The 20,755-nt window shown below is 41.2% G+C and overlaps 1 protein-coding gene across 5 annotated transcripts in view; it reads left to right on the top strand.

Moving 5' to 3' along the window:
• The window catches only part of RFTN1 (raftlin, lipid raft linker 1), a 108,182-nt gene that overhangs the window by 77,319 nt on the left and 10,108 nt on the right, over positions 1-20,755 (top strand). For all 5 annotated transcript variants that reach the window (XM_073333543.2, XM_073333544.2, XM_073333546.2 and 2 more), the window contains exons 7-9: positions 2,627-2,742; positions 16,194-16,297; positions 17,779-17,860. In XM_073333543.2, coding sequence (XP_073189644.1) covers positions 2,627-2,742; positions 16,194-16,297; positions 17,779-17,860 — 302 coding nt within the window. The remainder of the gene's footprint in view (positions 1-2,626; positions 2,743-16,193; positions 16,298-17,778; positions 17,861-20,755) is intronic.

A 20,755-nucleotide genomic window follows, 5' to 3' on the forward strand; every position in this document is an offset into this window, starting at 1 on the left:
GGAGGGGGTCTCCGACCACCACTCCCGGAAGCGGTCGGCACCACATCCCTGCGTTCCCTGGGGGAGGGGAGGGCAGAGGGCTCTGCGCACTGCCCTTGCCTGCAGGCATTGCCCCCTGCAGCTCCCATTGACCAGGAATATGGAACTGCGGCCAGTGGGAGCTTTGGGGGAGGTACCTGCAGGCGAGGGCAGCACACTGAGCCCTCTGCCCCCTCCTCCCTGCCCCAGGGGCCGCAGGGACATGGTGCCAGCCGCTTCTGGGAGCAGCGCGGCATGGGGCCAGGGCAGGCAGGCAGCCTGCGTGAGCCCCACTGTGCACTGCTGCCACCCCAGAGCCACTCCAGGTAAGCAGCAGCAGGCTGGAGCCCACACCCTGAACCCCTCCTGCACCCCTGCCCTGAGACCTTTGCTGCACCCCAACCCTCTGCCTTGAGCCCCCAGCTCCCTCCGCACCCCTCCTGCACCCCAACCCCTGCCCTGAGCTCCCTGCCGGACCCCTCCTGCACCTCAACCCTCTGCCCTGAGCCCCCAACCCCCTGCCCTGAGACCCCTCCTGCACCCCTCCTGCACTCCAATCCCCTACCCTGAGCCCCCTCCTGCACCCCAACCCCCTGCCCTGAGCCCCCTCCTGCATTCCGCACCCCCTCCTGCACCCCAACCCCCTGTCCCAGCCCTAGCCCTTCATTCATGGCCCTGCATACAATTTCCCCACCCAGATGTGGCCCTCAGGCCAAAAAGTTTGCCCACCCCTGAGCTGGGCACACTTTTGATGTGTTCTTCCTTGAAGGCAGCAGTGCTATCTTTCTAGCACCCCGTGAGTTCAAGACATTCCAAAGGGGGTGTGGGAAGGAGATGGGATCAGAGCAAAGCAGACTGTTATGGACAAGCAGATATGTCAGGGGCGCAGCAGTGGGTGTACTTGCTCCCTGCATGTCTGGGAGTTCTGGGGGATACTGTGATGCCTGGCTCTCCTATTGAATGGCGAGGCTCTACATCACCTCCTTTGTGAGCCATGGACAAAAAGCAGCAGTTGAGCCCATGGTTTTATCATTGGCCTTTAAAAGAGGCCAGTGGGTTTGTCCAAATGGGTTGTCAGCTCTACATTCATGTAATTGTCAAAGAAATGCTGTGTGGATAGTTTCTGTTCCCTCCAGGTAAATGTAGATGAATAAAGACCCCAACTAAAGGAAATTATCGGAGCCTTGACAAGGCACTAGACAGTAAATATAGGCATTGGCTCAGACTGAAAACGTCTTTTCTATCTCTAATTTTTATGGTTTACCTGCAATATTTCCAATAGCAAGTATGACAACTACTAAAACCTTTTAATAACAGGTTTACTGAACAAAATGTGCCCTTGGAGTCACTCTTATATGGAGAATCCATCACTAGGTTTGCTTTTATTTGGATGTGTGTGATTTTCATTAGTTATCATATCAGCTCTGTGTGATCTATTGTTTGGGCATATCTGGTTCCCCTCCAAAATGACAAATTATGGCCATGTGCAGAAAATAATTTAATTAAAAATTAAAAGAAATTACGCTATAAAATGTCTTTTTTTTTTTTTTGCAGGGAGAGAAAACATGTGCAAGATCTTTTATAATCAGTCATCCAAAATAAATGTGTTATTTAGGAGCTATTTTAAGGCAGGCTGGCTGAAAACATGTTTTACTAAGCAATGTAAAAATAATTCACAGTATATTCTATCATACACAGAGTAATCTTTTGTAATCGTTTTTGAAATATATGATTATTGATTATTTCATAATTTAGATTATTTATCTTACAAGGAACAGTAATTCAATTGCTTCTCAATTGTGTATCTTACAAAATAGCTCCTTAATAGAGCACATACTGCAAAACATTAAAGAAAGGAATTGGTTAGTGACTTCTGCTTATGAGTACATGACTAAGGCCTAGGAGAACATGCTGCTACTTAGTAATGATCTATGAAAACCAAAAGAAAGGCTGAACATGCAGTTATATATATGATTGAAAAGGGGTAGGGGACACTGGCCCTAGTGATCAAAGTACTTTCATAATTCATGCAATAGTTGTGAGCACATCTTTGCTCTCACACAATCCTTAATTTGCATATGCTAATAGTTACTTTGTGCATGTAGATTAGGTAATTGCACTTGCAAGTGCAGTGGGATTACATGACTTGTGTGGACTAGTAGATGTATTCATTAATATTGTAAGCCTAAATAATGAGGCCTGTGAAAATTTGGCAGTAAATATTATGTCATATGGTCTTCATCCATAAGAGTATAAGTATGTGTATAACTTTAAGCATGTGAGCAGTCCCATTGGTTTGGGGCCTAACGTGGGCATATTTCATTTTGCATGTTCAAACTGAAGTAGTTATGTTGTTGAAAATAAACACATGAACACATAAGTGATCATGAACCTTGCTCTTACAGAATCAAGGGTATTATTTAAAACTACAAGATGAATTAGTCTCATTCACTTTAGCTGAACTGTAATGTATGGCGGTCTCCTCCTGTGTCCTTTTTTATTAACATGCTGGGGGAAAAGATCAGATTTTGATCATTAACAAAGTAAAATGCCTTGCTGTGTGTAAGGTATGTACCATGCAGCTTACAGAAACCTCTTGTTTTTGTAGATTCCATGCAGGACTTGACAGATGGAGTGTTTGTCTTTGAAGATCTTTCCATGGAAGACAGTAAAACTATACAGGGCTATGATGCTATTGTTGTGGAACAATGGACTGTCCTGGAAGTAAGTATATCATTTACTATAATTTTGTTTCCACCATCACGGTATTGTAATATTTTTCTAAATCACAAGCTGGCAAGCTGGTGTAATAGACTTCCACATACTTCATGGGTTACTGCCTGGTCTACACCAAGGGGGGGGGGGTTTGATCTAAGTTACGCAACTTAGTTGAAGTACTTAGACCTACTCACTGTGGTGTCTTCACTACGGTGAGTCGACTGCTGCTGCTCCCCGTTGACTCTGCCTGCGAGTCAATGGGAGAGTGCTCGGGGGTCAATTTATCGCATCTAGACTAGACACGATAAATCGACCCCCGCTGGATCGATCACTGCCTGCCGATCCAGCGGGTAGTATAGATATTCCCTGAGGTAAAGGAAAGAGGGCTTGAAAACATAATGACATGGTAAGTTAACCGTAAGTGGGATGTGTACGTGGCTTAATAAGAGATGTTTCGTGTGTTGTACATTGGAGTTCTCAGCTAAACTGTTTGAGTGGCATGAGTGGTGGTGACAGATAGAACTCAAGACCCTTCTGTTCCAAAAACATGCCTTTGCTACATGAACTATAAAGAGAATCTCCATCAGTTGTCATGGCAGCATAATCACACATGCTAGCTCAAGTTCTAACGTTACATTCATCCCGGGGATAGTGGTACTAAAAAGATCTTAGATAGATATAGATGCCATGAGTACACATAACTAGTAATTCGCTTTGTAGTGACCTCTCTGGCCAACACAAAAAGAACTGACAAGGGATGAGCAGAGATGCGTCTTTGGCCAGAATGACGGTCAGCACTAACCAGAGTTGAGTGTTCGCAGATTAAAGGCGAGAAATGGGAGCAGAGTGCAGAAAAACTAAGCATGCAGCATATCACCTTATTACTATGAAGTCAGTAGAAAGACTCTTTGGATCAGGCCAAAAGGTGTATATCTCCAACTGTAGGCAAAACTAGTTCAACGAAACTGAGCTTCAGAATTCTTTGCATCTAAAATGAAGGATCAAATGGAACAATGCGTGTGTATTGTCACCCACATTTTTACTTTAATTTGCTTTTTGTATGTCTATGTCAGTGCTGCCAGAAAAAAATATGTATTAAAAAAGATAATGGCTACACGTCTAGTTTGCTATGTGGAGTAAAAGGGTATAAAATCCGGAGAGAGGATTAAACAAAGCATGGTTTCACGACAAGTATGCATAACAAAAAATGTTGGGCAACCACCAGTTTAAATATGTAAAATCCCAAGCAATTAAAAGTTAAGCACCACCGATTTTAGTGGTGATCAAGGGATGGCTTGTGGCGTAGTGAAATAAAATGGCCATACAGTAATGTTCAGAGATCTAATCAAAGAATAATACAGGCATTGTGTTAACCAGCTAGTGGTGGGTCCTCTTGTGGCTAAAAGTGTCTGAATAAATAATTTGGGTATTCTGTTCACTCTTAATACAGATAGTTATACTCTTGAAAGTAAGTTGGAACAGGCTCTTTTTTGCACATTTTTAGGGCTAAATTCTGGCATTAAGACAGAGCTTTGCAAAGAGTGCCTGTGAGCCTTTGCATCTCACAGAGGCATTGTATCCTAGTTGTGCACTAGGCCTCCAGGTGTTCTTAGGGAGTGCCCTTGCAGAAATTCTTACAGAAGCTGCAGCATATGCTCCTTTCCAGGGTAAGGAGGGGAATACCGCCATGGCCTTGCCTATGCCTTTCCAGTTTTAGGGTGACTGCTGCTTGTAACCGTGCTACACAGAAGCAGTCCTCATGCTTAGGAGCACACAATAAAACTGTGGTCAGCCTTTATTTTCTTATATAAGTGTGAGAGTCAGGGAGAAAGGTTCTTTCTGACCTCCCCTGTCTTGTTTACCCACATACGGGCTAGGTACAGTCGAGCCTGTCTGTGCTTTAAGAATGCATTTTAACACCAAGTTATTTCAGCATTTATTTTTGAAAGAGCTTGACTTTTATCCTGATAAATATTCCAATTGTATAAATTGAATTGTTAAAGAGAGGATATATAAACAATTAAAACCCTTTGAAAGCTACAAAGCCTTTCTTGCTATAAACAATGCTTTACTTTGGTTTTCATAAATTTTAACTGTTTTGGGTGTTAAGTATCAGGCGACTCAGAGAAAACAATAAATACTAGTCTTGTGAATTTCCACAGGAGCCTTTGGAAGTCTTATTGGTTTCTTTCAAGGTACAAGCCTTAAAACTATATATTTTCTTTGCTATTGTTGCTGTATAATATTTTAAACATTTATAGCATTTGCTTCAGTTGGATTGTTGCAATTGTATTCTCTTTTTATTGATTATATCACTTGATAGTTTATCTTGATAGATTTTTGGGTTAGGTTTTCCTCACTGGCTGAGGCATGAGAATACTCCCCTCAAACCATCTAAGACTTTTGAGAAGTGAAAATTGGAAGTGACTTCTGAGGGAGTGGAAACAATTCAAAAGACTTTTTTAAAAAAGGCAAGAATGAACACATTTCAGAGGCCAATGGGCCAACAAGCAGAAATGACTGACCTAAAAAAGAGTGCCATGCATATCCGTATCCAGGGTGTGCAGTTCTTTCACCCCTCACATTTTGCCTTTGTAATTATCTGTCAGCCACAATGGTTCTTCATAGAACATTTTTGGGATGGATTTTGGACCCAGTGCTAATTGGACAGATTCTCCAAGTCTCTTGAGTACAAAAAAGTTTTCAGATTTTTTTTTTTTTGCCTTTTCTAGGGCTAAGTAATCCTCTTGAGCAAACACTTCATCAAAATGCAGAGTAAGATAGGCTCTTTGCATGCAGCATTATTCAAGCTATAGAAGGATATCCAGGTATAATTGTAGTAGACTAGGTGTTAAAATCATCCGTACTCATACAGCAGGTAGCATGCACATAAGATGGGGTACACATCGTGTGGGCCAAATTAATCCCTTGTGCAGTTCCCTTGACTTGGTTGTGAGATAGGTCATTAACTGGGTTAGGATGTGGATTTCAATTGGGAGGATCTAGGTTTATATAACTCAGGTGCCATGGCTAAATCATCACCTGATGTAACTTGAGATCAGGATGGCTTGCATGCTACCTGGCAATCCTGCTCTTTATGTTTGTGTTGATCCTAAGAAACTCTTGCATCCAAACCAATTCAAGAAGATTGAGAACCAATGAATTTATCACATAGCTAGAAAAGTTTGAGTAGCAGCCGTGTTAGTCTGTATTTGCAAAAAGAAAAGGAGTACTTGTGGCACCTTAGAAACTAACAAATTTATTTGAGCATAAGCTTTCGTGAGCTACAGCCACTGAATGCATCCAATGAAGTGAGCTGTAGCTCACGAAAGCTTATGCTCAAATAAATTTGTTAGTCTCTAAGGTGCCACAAGTACTTCTTTCCTTATAGCTAGAAAAGTATCTCAGAGGTTTGTTGGGAAGCCATGTAAGCTGGCTATCCATGACATCCTTTCCCTTAAGAGACTTAGCCCAGTATTAGTATTCCTATAATTCTTACTGTTTTCCTTAGAGTCCCCAACTGAGATCGGGTCCCCGCTATGCTAGGTTCAAACACATTAAGAGACAGTCCTGGCCCTGAAGAGCTTATAGTCTAAATCAGTGGTGGACAACCTGCGGGCCACCTGTGACCCATCAGGGTAATCCGCTGGCGGGCTGCAAGACAGTTAGTTTATATTGACCGTCCACAGGCATGGCCGCCTGCAGCTCCCAGTGGCCGCGGTTCATCGTTCCCGGCCAATGGGAGCTCTGGGAAGTGGCAGCCAGCATGTCCCTGCGGCCCGCGCTGCTTCCCACAGCTCCCATTGGCCAGGAACGGTGAACCGCAGCCACTGGGAGCTGTGGGCAGCCGTGCCTGCAGATGGTCAATGTAAACAATCTGTCTCGTGGCCTACCAGCGGATTACCCTGACGGGCCGCAGGTTACCCACCACTGGTTTAAATAGACAGGGTAGACAGTGGAAGGTGGAACAGAGGCAGAGAGGGGAAGTTTGCAAGTCAGTGGAAGAGATGGTATTGGAATTGGGAATGGCTGAAAAAGAAGAATTCAGAAAAATGTTGAGGTTTTGATCTTTGTTTTCATTTTCCATTAGAACAAACTTTTATGAGAATGAGAGACACACTAACACCTAGGGCGGTGATTAGGGTGTTCATCCTGGAATATGGGGTATCCAGGTTCAAGTTTCTGCTCTGCCTGCTTCAAAGTAGGGATATCCAAATCCCAGGCAAGTGCCCTAATCTCTCAGGCTTTTAGAGTTAGTCTCTCACTCTCTTCTCCATCTTTCTTGGTGGAATTTTTCCACTTATATAAATAGTTAAATATTCACTGAGTCAGCAAGATTGACTCTGTAACGGTTAGGTCACTCCCCTGGCATTTGGAAGGATCCCAGTTCAAGTCTGCTTAATTCAGAGCAGGGAATTAAATCTGCCTCTCCTGTGTCTCAGATGAGTGCCCTGACCACTGGGCTGTTGGCTATTCTGGAATGGGTCTCTCTCTGTGATTTCTACCAGAAAGTCCATCCTGGACCTGAGAAAGTTTTGTCAAAGCCAATATGTTTCAATGAATAGGCATTTTCTGACCCCCCACCAAAAAACAACATTTACTGAAAATTTCCCAACCATTTCTAGTTAGAACCCAGGCTGTCTGACTCCTACGCCAGTGTTCTGTCCAGTAGACCAAACTGTCTCCCAGCCAGATATTCTTAGAATTCACCTTTGTTCACAGACAAATGCAGGGAAATCAAGCTGCCAGAGATGAAGATTAGATCACAGCTGGAGAGAGAGGGACTTTAGGTTCATGGATGACAGAAGAACTCACTGAGACACAGTGGAGTTATCTGGAACCTTAATAAGTGCTTTGCCTCTACTACAGTTTCACCAAAGAATCATGAGCAGAGTTTTCCAGAGGGGTGAAGTGTCTGGTTAATCCAGACTTTCTCATCCTTATGCAAGCTCATGGTTGGAGCAGTATAGGCTATGCTCATCTTTTCTAAAATTCCATCCTGTTAGAACATGTCTGTCTTGCACCAGACATATGGAAGAAACATCCCTGGACATTCAGAAATTCATGGATAAAATGACTCCCATTTTGAGCTTATATCAGACCTGCTTATCTTGAAGCTTCAGAATTTTGGGGATGGAATCAGAATTATATGTACATTTCAGTGTAATTTCTGCAGAGCTTATCCAACTTCCCTTGTTTGTGTGCTCCTTCTGGGGATGAGAACTGTCTTATCGAATATGTTGTTTCTTTAAGTGTACTCCAGTTTAAAAAAATGCAGCCACAACTATGAAAGAAAAGATGCCATATATCTTCCAGTCCCATCAATAATAAAGTAATAAATAAAAAGATGATAATACCCCGCTTTTATACAGTGCTTTGCATCAACAGATCTCAACGCGCTTTACTAAGAAAAGTGAATCTATTGAGACTAAATAAAAGGTAAACTTTCCAATAATCATAAAGGCAAATGAGGGGGAATCGGCATGCCTCTTTACAGAGAAAATATTGCCTGTTTAATTGCTATTAAACAACAGTAATGCTTCCAAGTCTAATGGCGAGAACAATCTGAACACTCTGATGCACTTGGTATGTGTGTAAAATGTCAGTTTGCAAGAGGATGTAAAGCTTGCAGCTGTCACAGTATGCGGTCCGCCAAGCAACTGACAGGATGTAATAGTTCTGAGTTATTTAACTGTTTCCACTCAGACAGAACAGAACTCTGGTATCTTTGCAAATGACCAGAGAACTCTTAATGACTAAATGCTTCCCTCGACCGTATTGCTTTAGCCCTAAAAATGTCAGGCCACATTATTTTCACTAAAATCTGTGAGCTCTAGCATTAAAACATCTTTGATGGTTTTAATTCTGCTTGTGCAGGCAAATGTGGGTAGGCAGCTCTGATTAATCAAGAACTGTCTGGTTTCCCTTCTCCCCAACTCCAATCTGTCACCTTCTCTTTCCTGTACCCAAGAAACAACATGTTGACAAATTAACCAGTACTTTATTAAAATGAAGAGCTATAAACAATTATTTCAAATATTTGCATTGTTTCTCACTCGTGAGTAACAGTCATTCTGAAAATATTTTCCTTGACTAAAGGCTATTTCCCCACTGTGCATCTTCAGCTCTCGCTTCAATATTTTTTTTCTTCTGTGTCTGCAGCGTGTTGATTCGAATTACACTATAAGCTCCCAGATATATTGTGATGTTTCAGTGTCTGGTAGAATGGAAGTCATGTGATATAGTATCAGCTATAGGTGTGGTAAATGTTCATAATGTGGTTCCTATCCCAACAGACAAAGCAAAGTTATTTCTTCAGCTAAGCCTGCGTCACAAGTTTCCTTAATTCAGTGCTCTTTCTGGAAATTTCTCTGGACATCTGGCCTTAATTTAGTTTTAAATCTGATCTACCTTAGATTCCAGTGACTTTGATCTCCTCACTTTGTTACACTTGTCAGTCTGTGGTCATGAGAAAGACCCATGACTAGAATAGCAGGAGGGTTGAAGGTGATGACTACTAAATTCAGTCCTATGAAAGACCTGTACCACATAAAAGTAGTCTGCTCAGTGGGGAAAATATTGGCGGTTTGTCCTTGTTTTGCTCCTTTATCATGTATATACAGCTAAAAAGCTTGGGGAAAGGCATTGGGGTTTTTTTTTGTAATGTTTGTTTCTTATCTTAAAAAAATAACAGAAATGCCAAGTCTGATCTTCCCTTGGTTTTGCTGGAGGTCTTAGTTGGGGAATCTAGAAATGTGTATTCAGACCTTTTTCAGCCCTTGACTGCAAGGACAGGAATGTTAAAATTCTAACAGAGACAGCATTTTCTCTGTCTACTTATAGGGGGCTTGAGTTAAATAGGTGTTGCCAAAAGCAGACAAAATACAGAGTTTTAGATACTCTTAATAATGATCACTTTTCCTCTGACTCATGTTTTGTTTTGGTATCTGTGATTTTGTCATAAGCGTGTTAACTGTCCACTCGTCCATAGAGTCTTCAAGAAAAAATTGGGAAGGGCAGACGCAGACCTGAATTTCCCATCTGGAAACAAGCAGGAAAAAAACTCTTCTAGCCCTTCTTTATACTTCATAAAGAACCAAAAAGGCACAAATTCATTTCCATTCCCTCATCAGGTCACCTTTAAGCCATGCAGTGGAGATGGGAGTGAAGCAGCTGAACAGGGAATTGGGTGCTGTGCATCCCCCTCCTCCAGACTAACTCTGAATAGGCCTGTATGTTGGAGGGATCTTTGGAGGCAGGCCAGGGGATCCATGACAACGCCTATCCAGTAGCCCCAACCCTGCATAGAGGAGGGCAATGGCTGCTCTTCCATCGACTGGAATAGTGATGGTGAAGGGTCTGCTCTTTAGCTCTGTGGACTGCCTAAAGACTGTGGTGGTGTGTGTGGTAAATTTCATACTCATGGAGTTGTCATCACAAAGGCTGATTACTTGGGCATTGTCCAGGCAGGGGGATGAATTTCACCCTGAATGACTTGCAGTGGGAATCTGAATGAACAACATTGAACAGTGTGTGCTATGAAGTGTGCCTGGCTATCATCAGAGATATCAGTTCCTGAACAATAAATGAGCTAATTTTTTTCCAAACATTGTTGACTGACAGATAGTAGAACCAGTACCAAAGTGAAGCTATGTGAGAGTCTAGTAGAGCCTAATTAAACAGGTGTCACAAGAATATAACTACTGAAATACACCAGATGCATTTATGGTCTAGATAAATTGGTTTAAAAAAATATACTGATAAAAAATTGTTGGATTATATTTCTCATACCCTATGGCCAAGAATGTGAAAGTTTCCCACAGTACTGGCTGTGAGAATTGCCATTGAAATGTTAGTTTAAAACATTTACAAAGACACTTTCTAGTGATGAGTGAACTGTATCGGTGTGTTAGCCGCATAGAGCCATATTTACAGCTGAGCCTCTACTCTTCCTCCGTTGTGCAAATCGCATCTCTACATAAACATGTCTGTGCTCTGCAGGTGCAAACACCAAGTGTGAGCACTTGAACAATCCTAATACGTGTGCATGTGTCGGGCTAGAATCTGCATCCACAAAACCCACTAGGAAAGGAGATTTACCGTTGACATGCACACAGGTGTTAAGACTGTTCAGCAACACACACAGTTTTGGACTTGTGACATTTGGGTGCATTTAAGAGCATGCAATTTGGCCCATGCACAGTCGAGCTGGGGGATGAAGATGTAACTGATAGAGCAGAATTTTTCTCATCTTCATTTAGCTAATCCGCAAATCCAAAATTCTTACAAAACAACTGGTAGTCTCTCACCCCTGTTCTCAGTTAAATTGTCATAGCAATGTGCTGTAGTGATTGTACTAAGGCATTGTTACTTTCTCAAAATATACACAGTGCATGTGTACCATGAACTGTCTGAACTACACCTGTCCAGAATAACTTGCAAAGGCCTCCCTGTGATTTTGTTGTTGTTACTCACTGATGTCTGAATCCTGCAAACTGATCTGCTTGCGTAGATATCACTCACACCAGCTGGAAGTCACTGCGCTCTATATAGATGCAGGGGTTTGCCCAAGCTGATGAGTTTGCAGGACCTGTGTCTAATTTAGAAAGCTGGTAATCCATCGTGGACTTCCCAGTCAGTGCAAACTAGCAATGTTCTGTTGTGCTATGTATTGAAATTTAGGATGATCCCAATATGAGAGCAGGATAGTTCAACTTTTATTGCTGTACCCTACCCAGACACATAACTAATCTTTTGCTAACAATAAATATCTTTTTAAAATAGATCAATAATATTATATGATCAGCCCAAATGACTTCATGGGAAGAGTGCAAAAATAGAACAGAAATATCATTAACAACTCCATATTAGGGATTATTTCACCTCATAATGCACAGAGGACATAAAACATTCCCCACAGACCCTCACCAGCCTGTTCTCAGCAAGCCAGACACATTTTTATTCCTCTCTCTTTTTCTGTGGTGCAAATCCTGCTCTCCCCACTTCCCCTTCCCATGGGGCTATGGAGAGTCATAACTGCAGTGTGACTGGGGGCAGGTTGTCCGAATCTGATACAGGGGTGTGCATTCCCTGTATGATTATGAGGCTGCTAGGTGTTATGGCAATACAAATAATAAATAAAAATAATTGACAACCCATTTCCCAACACAGAGAAGCAGGGGACAGTTACAATTTGTCTGCGTTTCTGCTCCCCATCCTGATTGCCAGGATTCCTTCTCCACCTCCAAACCCTATGATTCTTTTCAGTGCACAGCTCATCCGGATTTGCCTTACGTGCTTTATTAAGACTTATTTAATGGGATGCTCCACCTTTTATTCCTTAATCTTGGTCTGTTTCATCTCTACATTGCAAGAAAATATACATTAGGCAGTGACCAAAGTTGGCTTACTTGTAACTAAACTACATTTACTTAACTCAAGAAAAATAAATAATTTTGACTGAATTTTTTTCAGTCGTACAAGAACTTAGCAGTCTTTTGTGTGTGTGTGTTGCTCGGTGGCTAAAACTGCAACTGTAGAAGAAAATGAATATTGTGAATACAGTATGTTGTATGGTTTACCCTGGATATTATCTTTACCTTTTTTTAAAATCAGGTTTTAGGAATTTCTAGTTTTCTAATGAGCTGAGACTATTGTGGGGGAAAGAAATGTTGAAACCAAACAGCAAAACAATAAATAAAAATGAAATCTTATTATGTGTTGCAAATCAGGGAAAAAACACAGCTCAATGTGTTCTAGTTTTTTGACACTCAAGGTGTGATCAGAGATTACTTATCAACCACAGGAGAGTGGGAAGTGAGTTAATTAGAGTTTTGCTCCCTTCACAGAATGAAATATCTCCCAGTTTGATACAGGGTATTATTTGTGCACCTTCTTTTTCATCAGAGCTCTGTCATGTACTTTCTACTTCTTCTATCTAACCAACCCTGAGCTTCAAAAACATCCTGATTACAGTAGTTAAATCTCATGCTCTTCTGTATTTGAACTTAATACAGCTACATTTAATATAAGAATATAAATTACATTTACTAAAAGATTCGAGACTGCTTTTTGGTGCATGGCAAGATTGTGCTAAAATTTACTATGTATTTAGCTGTTTTTTGTGTTGGAAAGAACTATAACGGTGACACTTGGGCATGGTACCACACTCAGGCTTATTATGAATATGTGTATTCCCATGTGTCGTAGTCAGCTATGACTCCTGGTGGAACACAAGTTCCAGCTGTGATACAATTACACATCATGGCCTCTTTTTGCCCTTCCATGTTAGTGCCTCTGTGGCTCTTGGTTCTAAAGCTGCTAGTACTGCCAGTGAAGAGTTTGAGCTCCACTTGAAAAAAAAAAATTACTTAAGGTGAAAAAAGGCTGCTGTCCTCTCCCCTACCTACCACCACTGAACAGAGCTAGTTGGGATGGGGCAGGAGGTGTGTGCCTGCAGATCACTGGCATGGTGACCTGGGGAGAGGTACTTTGGCTGATTCCACAGAGGCATTGAGTGACTTCCAGCAGAACTGTTAAGGAGGGCCATGGAAGTGATTCTAGGGCCAGGTATGTACCTTGGCAGGGTATGGACATGCTTTCTCATGGGTGCTAGAAACCCAGCTGACTGGTATTCGGAAAAAAGGGTGGATAAAAAGGCACCATGAGACTAACACTTACAGAAAACAGAAACCACCTTTAGAACAATTTCTATCCACCCTTTTCTCCTAATCCTTCCCCTTCAATTTTCTTATACACTTCAACCTTCTGAACTAATAAATGCTTTAATTTTGTTGAACCCTAGCCTGCTCTTTTCTCTCTCTAAGCGTCTGTTGAGACATATAACATCATCTGCTACAGGTGATGCATAGATCTGACAAGTCAGACAGGTCAAAATCCCACAGGGTTTCATTGTCTTGCGGCTGCAGGAGCCTGCTGAGAAAACTGGCTGTGGCAGGAGACAACGCATTGCTGAAATGGTTTGACTCCTGCAGCAGCCAAATGTGATTTGTGTTGTCGTGGTGCTCTTCCTGGTTGCCATAACTACTCTCGGATTTTGACATGTTTGTCACATTTCTCGATGAAACAGGAAGGCTGTCTTTGATAATCTTAGCCCTGAGGTGCTGAATCTGAAGTCTGAATCCTTCCTGCACCATCAGACATCGCTTAGGGCACAAAAAAGGCTCCGCCATCCCTGTCTGTCCTGAGCCACTCTTTGCATGTCCTTTGTTGTTAAGTCCCAAAAGTTTTCCTGCTCATGGTACTGTGCGATAGAGGGAATTTTTTTTCAATCAGCTCCTTTTGCAGCTGCCCAGTGGCGTGCCTGCCACAGCAAATGTTCTGGTTTCAGTCTTTATCCTTGTTCTGGATATTACTATCTTCTTTTCTGGATAATTCTGGAAATAAGGAGTTGTTGAGCTCTCTGACAAATCTCCGATTTTGTTATAAATTCATTCCAAAATAACTAGTATTTTCCTAGTATTTGCTTTCAAAGGCATTTGGACATCTGTCTGTACCTTTAATAGATTTTCCTCAGGCACTGGGCCATTTTAAAAACTGAAAAGAGGAAAAAGTCAGTTTGGCAGCTGGAGGGAGGGAAGACAAAGATAGTGGGGTTGGTGGAATCTCTGATTTGTGCAGCTCTGCGGCTCCATAAACATGACACTTCTGCTGTCATGGTAGTCTTGAAGAAGTTCTGATAAGCTTCTGAGGAATTGAGTCAGAAGCTAAATTAGAATTTATCTTTTCTCTTAAAAGCCATCTTCTTCCTTTCCTGTACCTTCATGCTGTCTTATATAAGGTGATGCTGCCAGTCCTTGCAAATATGTCTCGCCTCTGTAAGTAGGTGTATCATTGTGAGCATCTGACAGATTTTGTGAAGAAACCCAAAGCAAGGTTAATCCAATGTGTGCTCATGTGCATATTTTAGGACAGATTTTCAAATCATGGCTTTCCTTTAAATGGGTACCGTTTTGCTCCTTTAGTTAGTTCATATACAGTTTAGGTCATGTTTCAGAGTAGCAGCCGTGTTAGTCTGTATTCGCAAAAAGAAAAGGAGTACTTGTGGCACCATAGAGACTAACAAATTTATTTGACCATAAGCTTTCGTGAGCTAATTTGTTAGTCTCTAAGGTGCCACAAGTACTCCTTTTCTTTTTGCAGTTTAGGTCATGTAAGTGATTAGTTACCCAGCTATACCTGCCTTTCAGTTATATAGCTATCTAAGTGACATAAATCGCATGCACAAAAAGGAAAGCCCAATTAAGACTGAAAATCAGGTCCTCTGTTTAAAATACTACAGTAGGATATGAATTATGTCTGTTCAAATTATTGTTATTACAATATGTATAGACTTTGATTTGAACTAGTACCTTACTGATTGACACTGATCACTGGTAAAACTATGATGCTTTACCCTATTTTGAGAATTAACAAGAAAATGAATACACACACACACACTCACAGCATCACAGAATGTATTTGTGTATTTATTTTGGCAAGCAGAATTTATACTGTCATGTAGTGTAATAGTATTTGTAGTGACAAGTGTATTAGCAATTTATGATAATACTTCAGTAAGATTGGTAACACTGAAGAGTAAATGTGCAATAGATCATTTTGTACGATTAGTGCTCCCTGTAGCAATCTTTACTGAGACTACTGTTTGTTCCTTTCAAGCGAATTATTGGGTTTATAGATTAGCAGAGGGAGAATTAGCAAGGGTCTATTGTACAGCATCTCTGAGTGAAGCTAGACTTTTACACTAAAAGGTAACGTTTTGGTCTCGCCCACATATTTCCTGATTCAGAATAACAAACAGGCAATGTTTATTTGCCTGTGGTGACAAAAGGAATAAAACAAATTGTACTTATATTTTCTTTCTGCTGCTGGATGCAAATAACATGGGTTCATTACCACCATACTATCATTTAACTCCCCATGAAATGCTTTGAAATCGGAGGGCCAAATTTAGCTCTCAGCTCTGCTGGTGTAAAGCAGAAGTTAACTTGCTTGTCTTCAGGACAGTTGCTCAGGATTTGCACCAGCATAATCAAGAGCAGAATCTTGACCACACAGTGTAATGCGTTTTTGTGCCTCATGAATTCCTTTTTGTTTGCAAGGATGTAATTCTTCTTTTTTCAATGAAGATTGCAGGAGGCCACTTGTCCAAGGGAGCTCTGATAAAACAAAATGAATTAGCCCTGTTTATCTGATTCATCAGCTGTCATATGGACGGTTTAGAGCCCAAAAAGAAATTTCATATTTGCACTGTTTAAACAAATATATTTAACTCTTCAGTGAGAACTGGAGAATGATCCTACATGTCTTGCGTTTTCAAATATTTTCTTAACTTGCAAAAATGATCTAACTTTGTAAAGAAACAACACAAAACACTGTTTAAAAAAAAATTGTCACACATCAAGCGATAATCCTAACAGTTGATTTTTCTTTCCCAGGGAGTTGAAGTGCAGACAGATTATATTCCACTGTTGAACTCTCTCGCGGTGTATGGTTGGCAGCTGACTTGTGTGCTTCCTACTCCAATTGTAAAGACAAACAGGTACTGTGTGGGCACTGCATTTTGGTTAAGGAAGTCTCTGTATCAGCATGATAGTTTGTGCTGACAGCTCCCTGTTCTCCTAGCATACAGTTCCCTGCACATGCGCACTAAACTGTCCAAGAAAGCCACATTGCAGCTGCCACTGGGCCAGTCTGAGCACTTCTGTCCCCACCTCAGCCCTGTCACAAATCTTGTGGGCAGGAAGGGGGTGGGGGTGGGTGTTAGAATGCTGCCAGACTTGTATGTGGAGTGCCGGGTTGCAGGTGTAAGTTCTTAGCTCCATTTAAAAAAAAAAAAAACTAACTGTGGTTCCCTTTGTAGAGTGGTGTGGCCTAGTGGTAGAAGCACATGTTGTCTTTCATCAGTAGCTATCAGAACAGTGTGTGGTGTTATATATCGTTTGCTGCAGTAGCTCAGCAAAGTGGGTGAAATAATACTGATAGTACTGTAGTAGCCTTCAGTTGGAATTTCCTTTGTTGGTGGGTTTTGGTCATTTTTATATCTACTTTTACATCATAAGCATAATTATATTAATAGAAATGTAAATAGTTTTAAAACATTCTTCATGGGGACTGGCTAAAAATACAGGCATGTGACAGCAGTTGATCCTTACTACTGCACATTCCAGAACTGCTCTTCAAATAGGTGACTTCATCACTCATGAATAAAAAAAATAGATCTGCCAAGTTGTTGTTTATTAAAGCACCAACATTGTGTCCAGTGGTGTATGAGACGCAGATGAAGACAGTTCCTGTCCTTGAATGCTTACAGTCTATAAAGACCAAACACGCTGGGAAAGCCAGTGGAAGGAGTTATTCTAATCTAATGTTTTTCATACACTCTTGAATAAATCAGGGGATGAAAAATCACAAATAAGGATTTTTAATCCCTTTTTGCAACATTGTCCTGTGTTCTCCCTTCTTTCCACTCCTTTCTGTCAACCATTTTATAATTAGCTCCATAAAATGCTTCAGATTGGTCGTTAGTGCTGATTAACGCACAGCCTGAGTGATGGAGGCATTTTGCTTTGCCTTGTGCTTTCCTACACACCCGAGCTGTGCATTAATCAGTGCTATCACTATTGCAGAATCTGGCAGCACTTATTGCTTGGCTAGTAAAAGCACACTGCAATGTGTAATTGACATTGTAGTGCACATAAAGATTATTATGCCTGTCACATAGACTGATTTTTTTTTCAAAAACTTTATTCTGTGTTGATACTTGAATTCTAGAACATTTGGCAGAAAAAACATCAGCGATTGAACTGGGATTTTAGGTGTATCAAATTAGACATGAGCCTAAATTAAGATGATGGTTCCCAACAAATACCATTCTATTCATATGCATTTGAGACAGTCAGATGTTTAGGTTATTTCTGGTGGTTCTCTTTTGCCCAGTTTAAGCAAATGACTGAGGTATTTCTTGGATTTTGAATCCTACTTTGTATGAGCTTGACTCATTTTCAGGATTATGTTTTACAGGGAGGGGAATTTAGCCACTAAGCAGATTGTCTTTCTTCAGAGACCCTCTCTACCCCAGAAAGCAAAGAAGAAAGAATCTAAGGTAAATGACCTTGAATTCCTGTGTAGGTTTATTGTGGCAGTACTCTAATATTCTAATTGATTTTCCACATCAGTTTCAACATTTCTAATGACTTAGAAGGTTTGCTGAATATTATCAGAACACTTTAGAACTCTGGTGTGAACTATTAAACCAAAGAAATAACAAAATACTCAAAGGACATGAAAGGTGCTGTCCTTCACTCTTCCTTCCATTGGAGGGAGCTAGAGACTATGTGGTCTATTAAAAACAGTAAACACAGCGAGGAATTGGAGTGGGATTTAGGAGATGTAGGCTCAATGCCTGGTTGTGCCACAGACTTCCTATGTGATCTTGGGCAAGTCACTTAATCTCTGTTTGCCCCTGTTCATGATTTGTGCGATGGGGACCGTAATATTTCCTTTCTCCCACCTTTGTCTGCCTTATCTGTTTAGACTGTAAACTCTTTGGGGCAGAGGACTGTCTCTTGCTATATTTTTGGATAGAGTCTGGTAGAGTGGAGCCTTAATCTCAGTTGGAGCTTCTAGGTGCTTCTGAAATATAAATAAATACTAACATATGAGATTGGGAGAATTTCACTAACCTATAAAAAGTAACCAAACCAAGCTAGCGTTAATGGAGCATGCAGCTGACAGGTATCAGTGCATCTTCATTTTATTCCCACTTCCCTGAGGTGTTTCACTTCCCTTTATTAAATGAGCAGCATGCAGAAATCCTGGCCCAAACATGTCATACTTTAAAGGATAGGAGAAAATACAGAGATTTGTACAAGGCAAAAAATGGCAGATTGCCGACCAGCAGGTCTTGTTCACATGTGTTTCACCTTTCCCAACCTGCATGCAAGGGAGCCAAAAAAGTGAAGTATGAAGATGAAATACAACCCATCTAGTGAAAGCAAGCCATCAGAGGATGAAGAAGCTACTAGAGCTGCCTCCATTTTATTCCTGCTCTATCTACTGCAGCTACTCTGACATTAGTTACCAATGCAATGGGATGACACCCGGGGACCGTTCAGAAGTTCAGCTAGTGCAGAATGTTGAGCCTGCTTATTAAGTGGAGTTGGACATTAGGAGCAGAGCTGGCCAAAACACAGGATTTCCAATTCACAGGAAATTTTATAGTTTTAAAATTTGGTTTCATTCCGAATGGGAATTAATTCAGTTTGTTTTTTATTTCCTATGAATCAGAAATCCCCCCAAAATTTGTTTCAGAATCACTGACATACGGAGTTTCCAAAGTAAAATCTGCTCCCCAGTCTCAGACAGCTACTGAGTAAAATTGACAGTCTTGTCAGTTTCATCACTATTAGTAGCAGCATCAAAACTGGCAAGACTGTCGGTTTCACTGTCCGACTGCCAGGGCTCCCAGGGTCTACAGTTCTGGGGTAGTCCCACCATGTGGACTGCTTTTAACCAGGATGATTTGTTGTCCAGGATAACCTTTTTCGTGGCTGTTGGGCATCCATAGGATGTTCTTGATCAATTACCAATTTTTGTTAACGCTTCCCGTTTTAAATTTATATTCCGTCAGTTATACTGACAACTAATTGCCTTATTCTTTGAAAAGTTGGCCTCTTAGAGTTCCAAATAAACATATTACTAGTTGGTGCCATATTCTGTTTGCACAAAGTAAATATAATCAGATCATGATCACTAGTATCTAGGCAACCACTGATTTTTAGGCCTGCTATGAAGTCACCTTTGGCCATCAGAATGAGATCCACTATTGAGTTCCCTCACACCATCATACTGGTTTCAGGACTTTCTGTGTTAAGAAATCATCAGTTATTAATGTTTAGAAACTTTAAGGACATTTCATTACTGGTTACATGAAATGTCCAGCAAATGTCCACCAGGCTGAAGTTACCCACAATAACACAATTTTTTCCTTCTACCCTTTATGGGCAGATGCCTAATGAGCAGTTCATCCTGCTCACTAGTGGAATTTGGTGACCTGTAACATATGCCCGCCAGTAGCCCATCTTTGGTTTTACTAGTTAGAACTTTAATCTGTAAGCTTTCAAGGTTCTGTGATTCTGAATCCTCTATGACTCTAACACTTCCCAAGACTAGCCAGGGTTGGGAGGCACCTCGCTACCACCTGCCCTTAGCATGAAGAAGCCTTATCTGTGTCTGTCATGTGTCAACTCCCTGACTCCACCAGCCCTGGGCAACACAAGCACTCTTCTCTCTGGCCCTCTGCAAGTCAGTGATAGGAACACTCAACTGCCAAGCCCTCCAAGCATCCCCCAGGAGCGTCTAGCCCTTGGTCCATTGGACACTCACAGAATTCACAGATTTGCTGTTCCCAAAGAAGCAGAGCACTCCAGCTTACCAGTTTCACCTCAGATCACAGTTCCATTTAACACACAGCAGTTAGATATATTTATGGGAAAAACAAGCAAAAGTTTATTTAACAAAGAGAAGAGATTCAAATGACGGCAAATAGAAATATTGGAAACAAATAGTTACATATAAAATACTTTCATAACTTGCATTCTAGAACCTGGATTTATTTAACAAGTTACTTTCCTGTCTTATATAGCAACGCCCATCCCAAAGTCCTCCCAGCGTTTCACAAGCCAGGCTCAGTTGTGATCTTCTGTTTGTGAGACAAGTCACACTGCCAGCTTGCCTACTCAAGGAAGGGTGCGGGGGGATACTGTGCAGGGGAGAACTCTGCCCCCCACATATACTCCAACAATTCATTCTCTTTACTCATAAACAGGATCCCCCTCCTTTTGTTTTATTTCTTCTTGTAAATTTCCTCTCTTGAAGATTTCACAATCCCTTGATTAGCATTTTGGCTCCAGATGCAAATAGATCTATATTGTGCCATGGACAATACACAATGCCCAGACAGGGCAATAAGCATTTATTACATCCTGTCCAGAAGGAA

This window comes from Lepidochelys kempii, chromosome 2, assembly GCF_965140285.1.
Source record: "Lepidochelys kempii isolate rLepKem1 chromosome 2, rLepKem1.hap1, whole genome shotgun sequence".
NCBI lineage: Eukaryota > Metazoa > Chordata > Testudines > Cheloniidae > Lepidochelys > Lepidochelys kempii.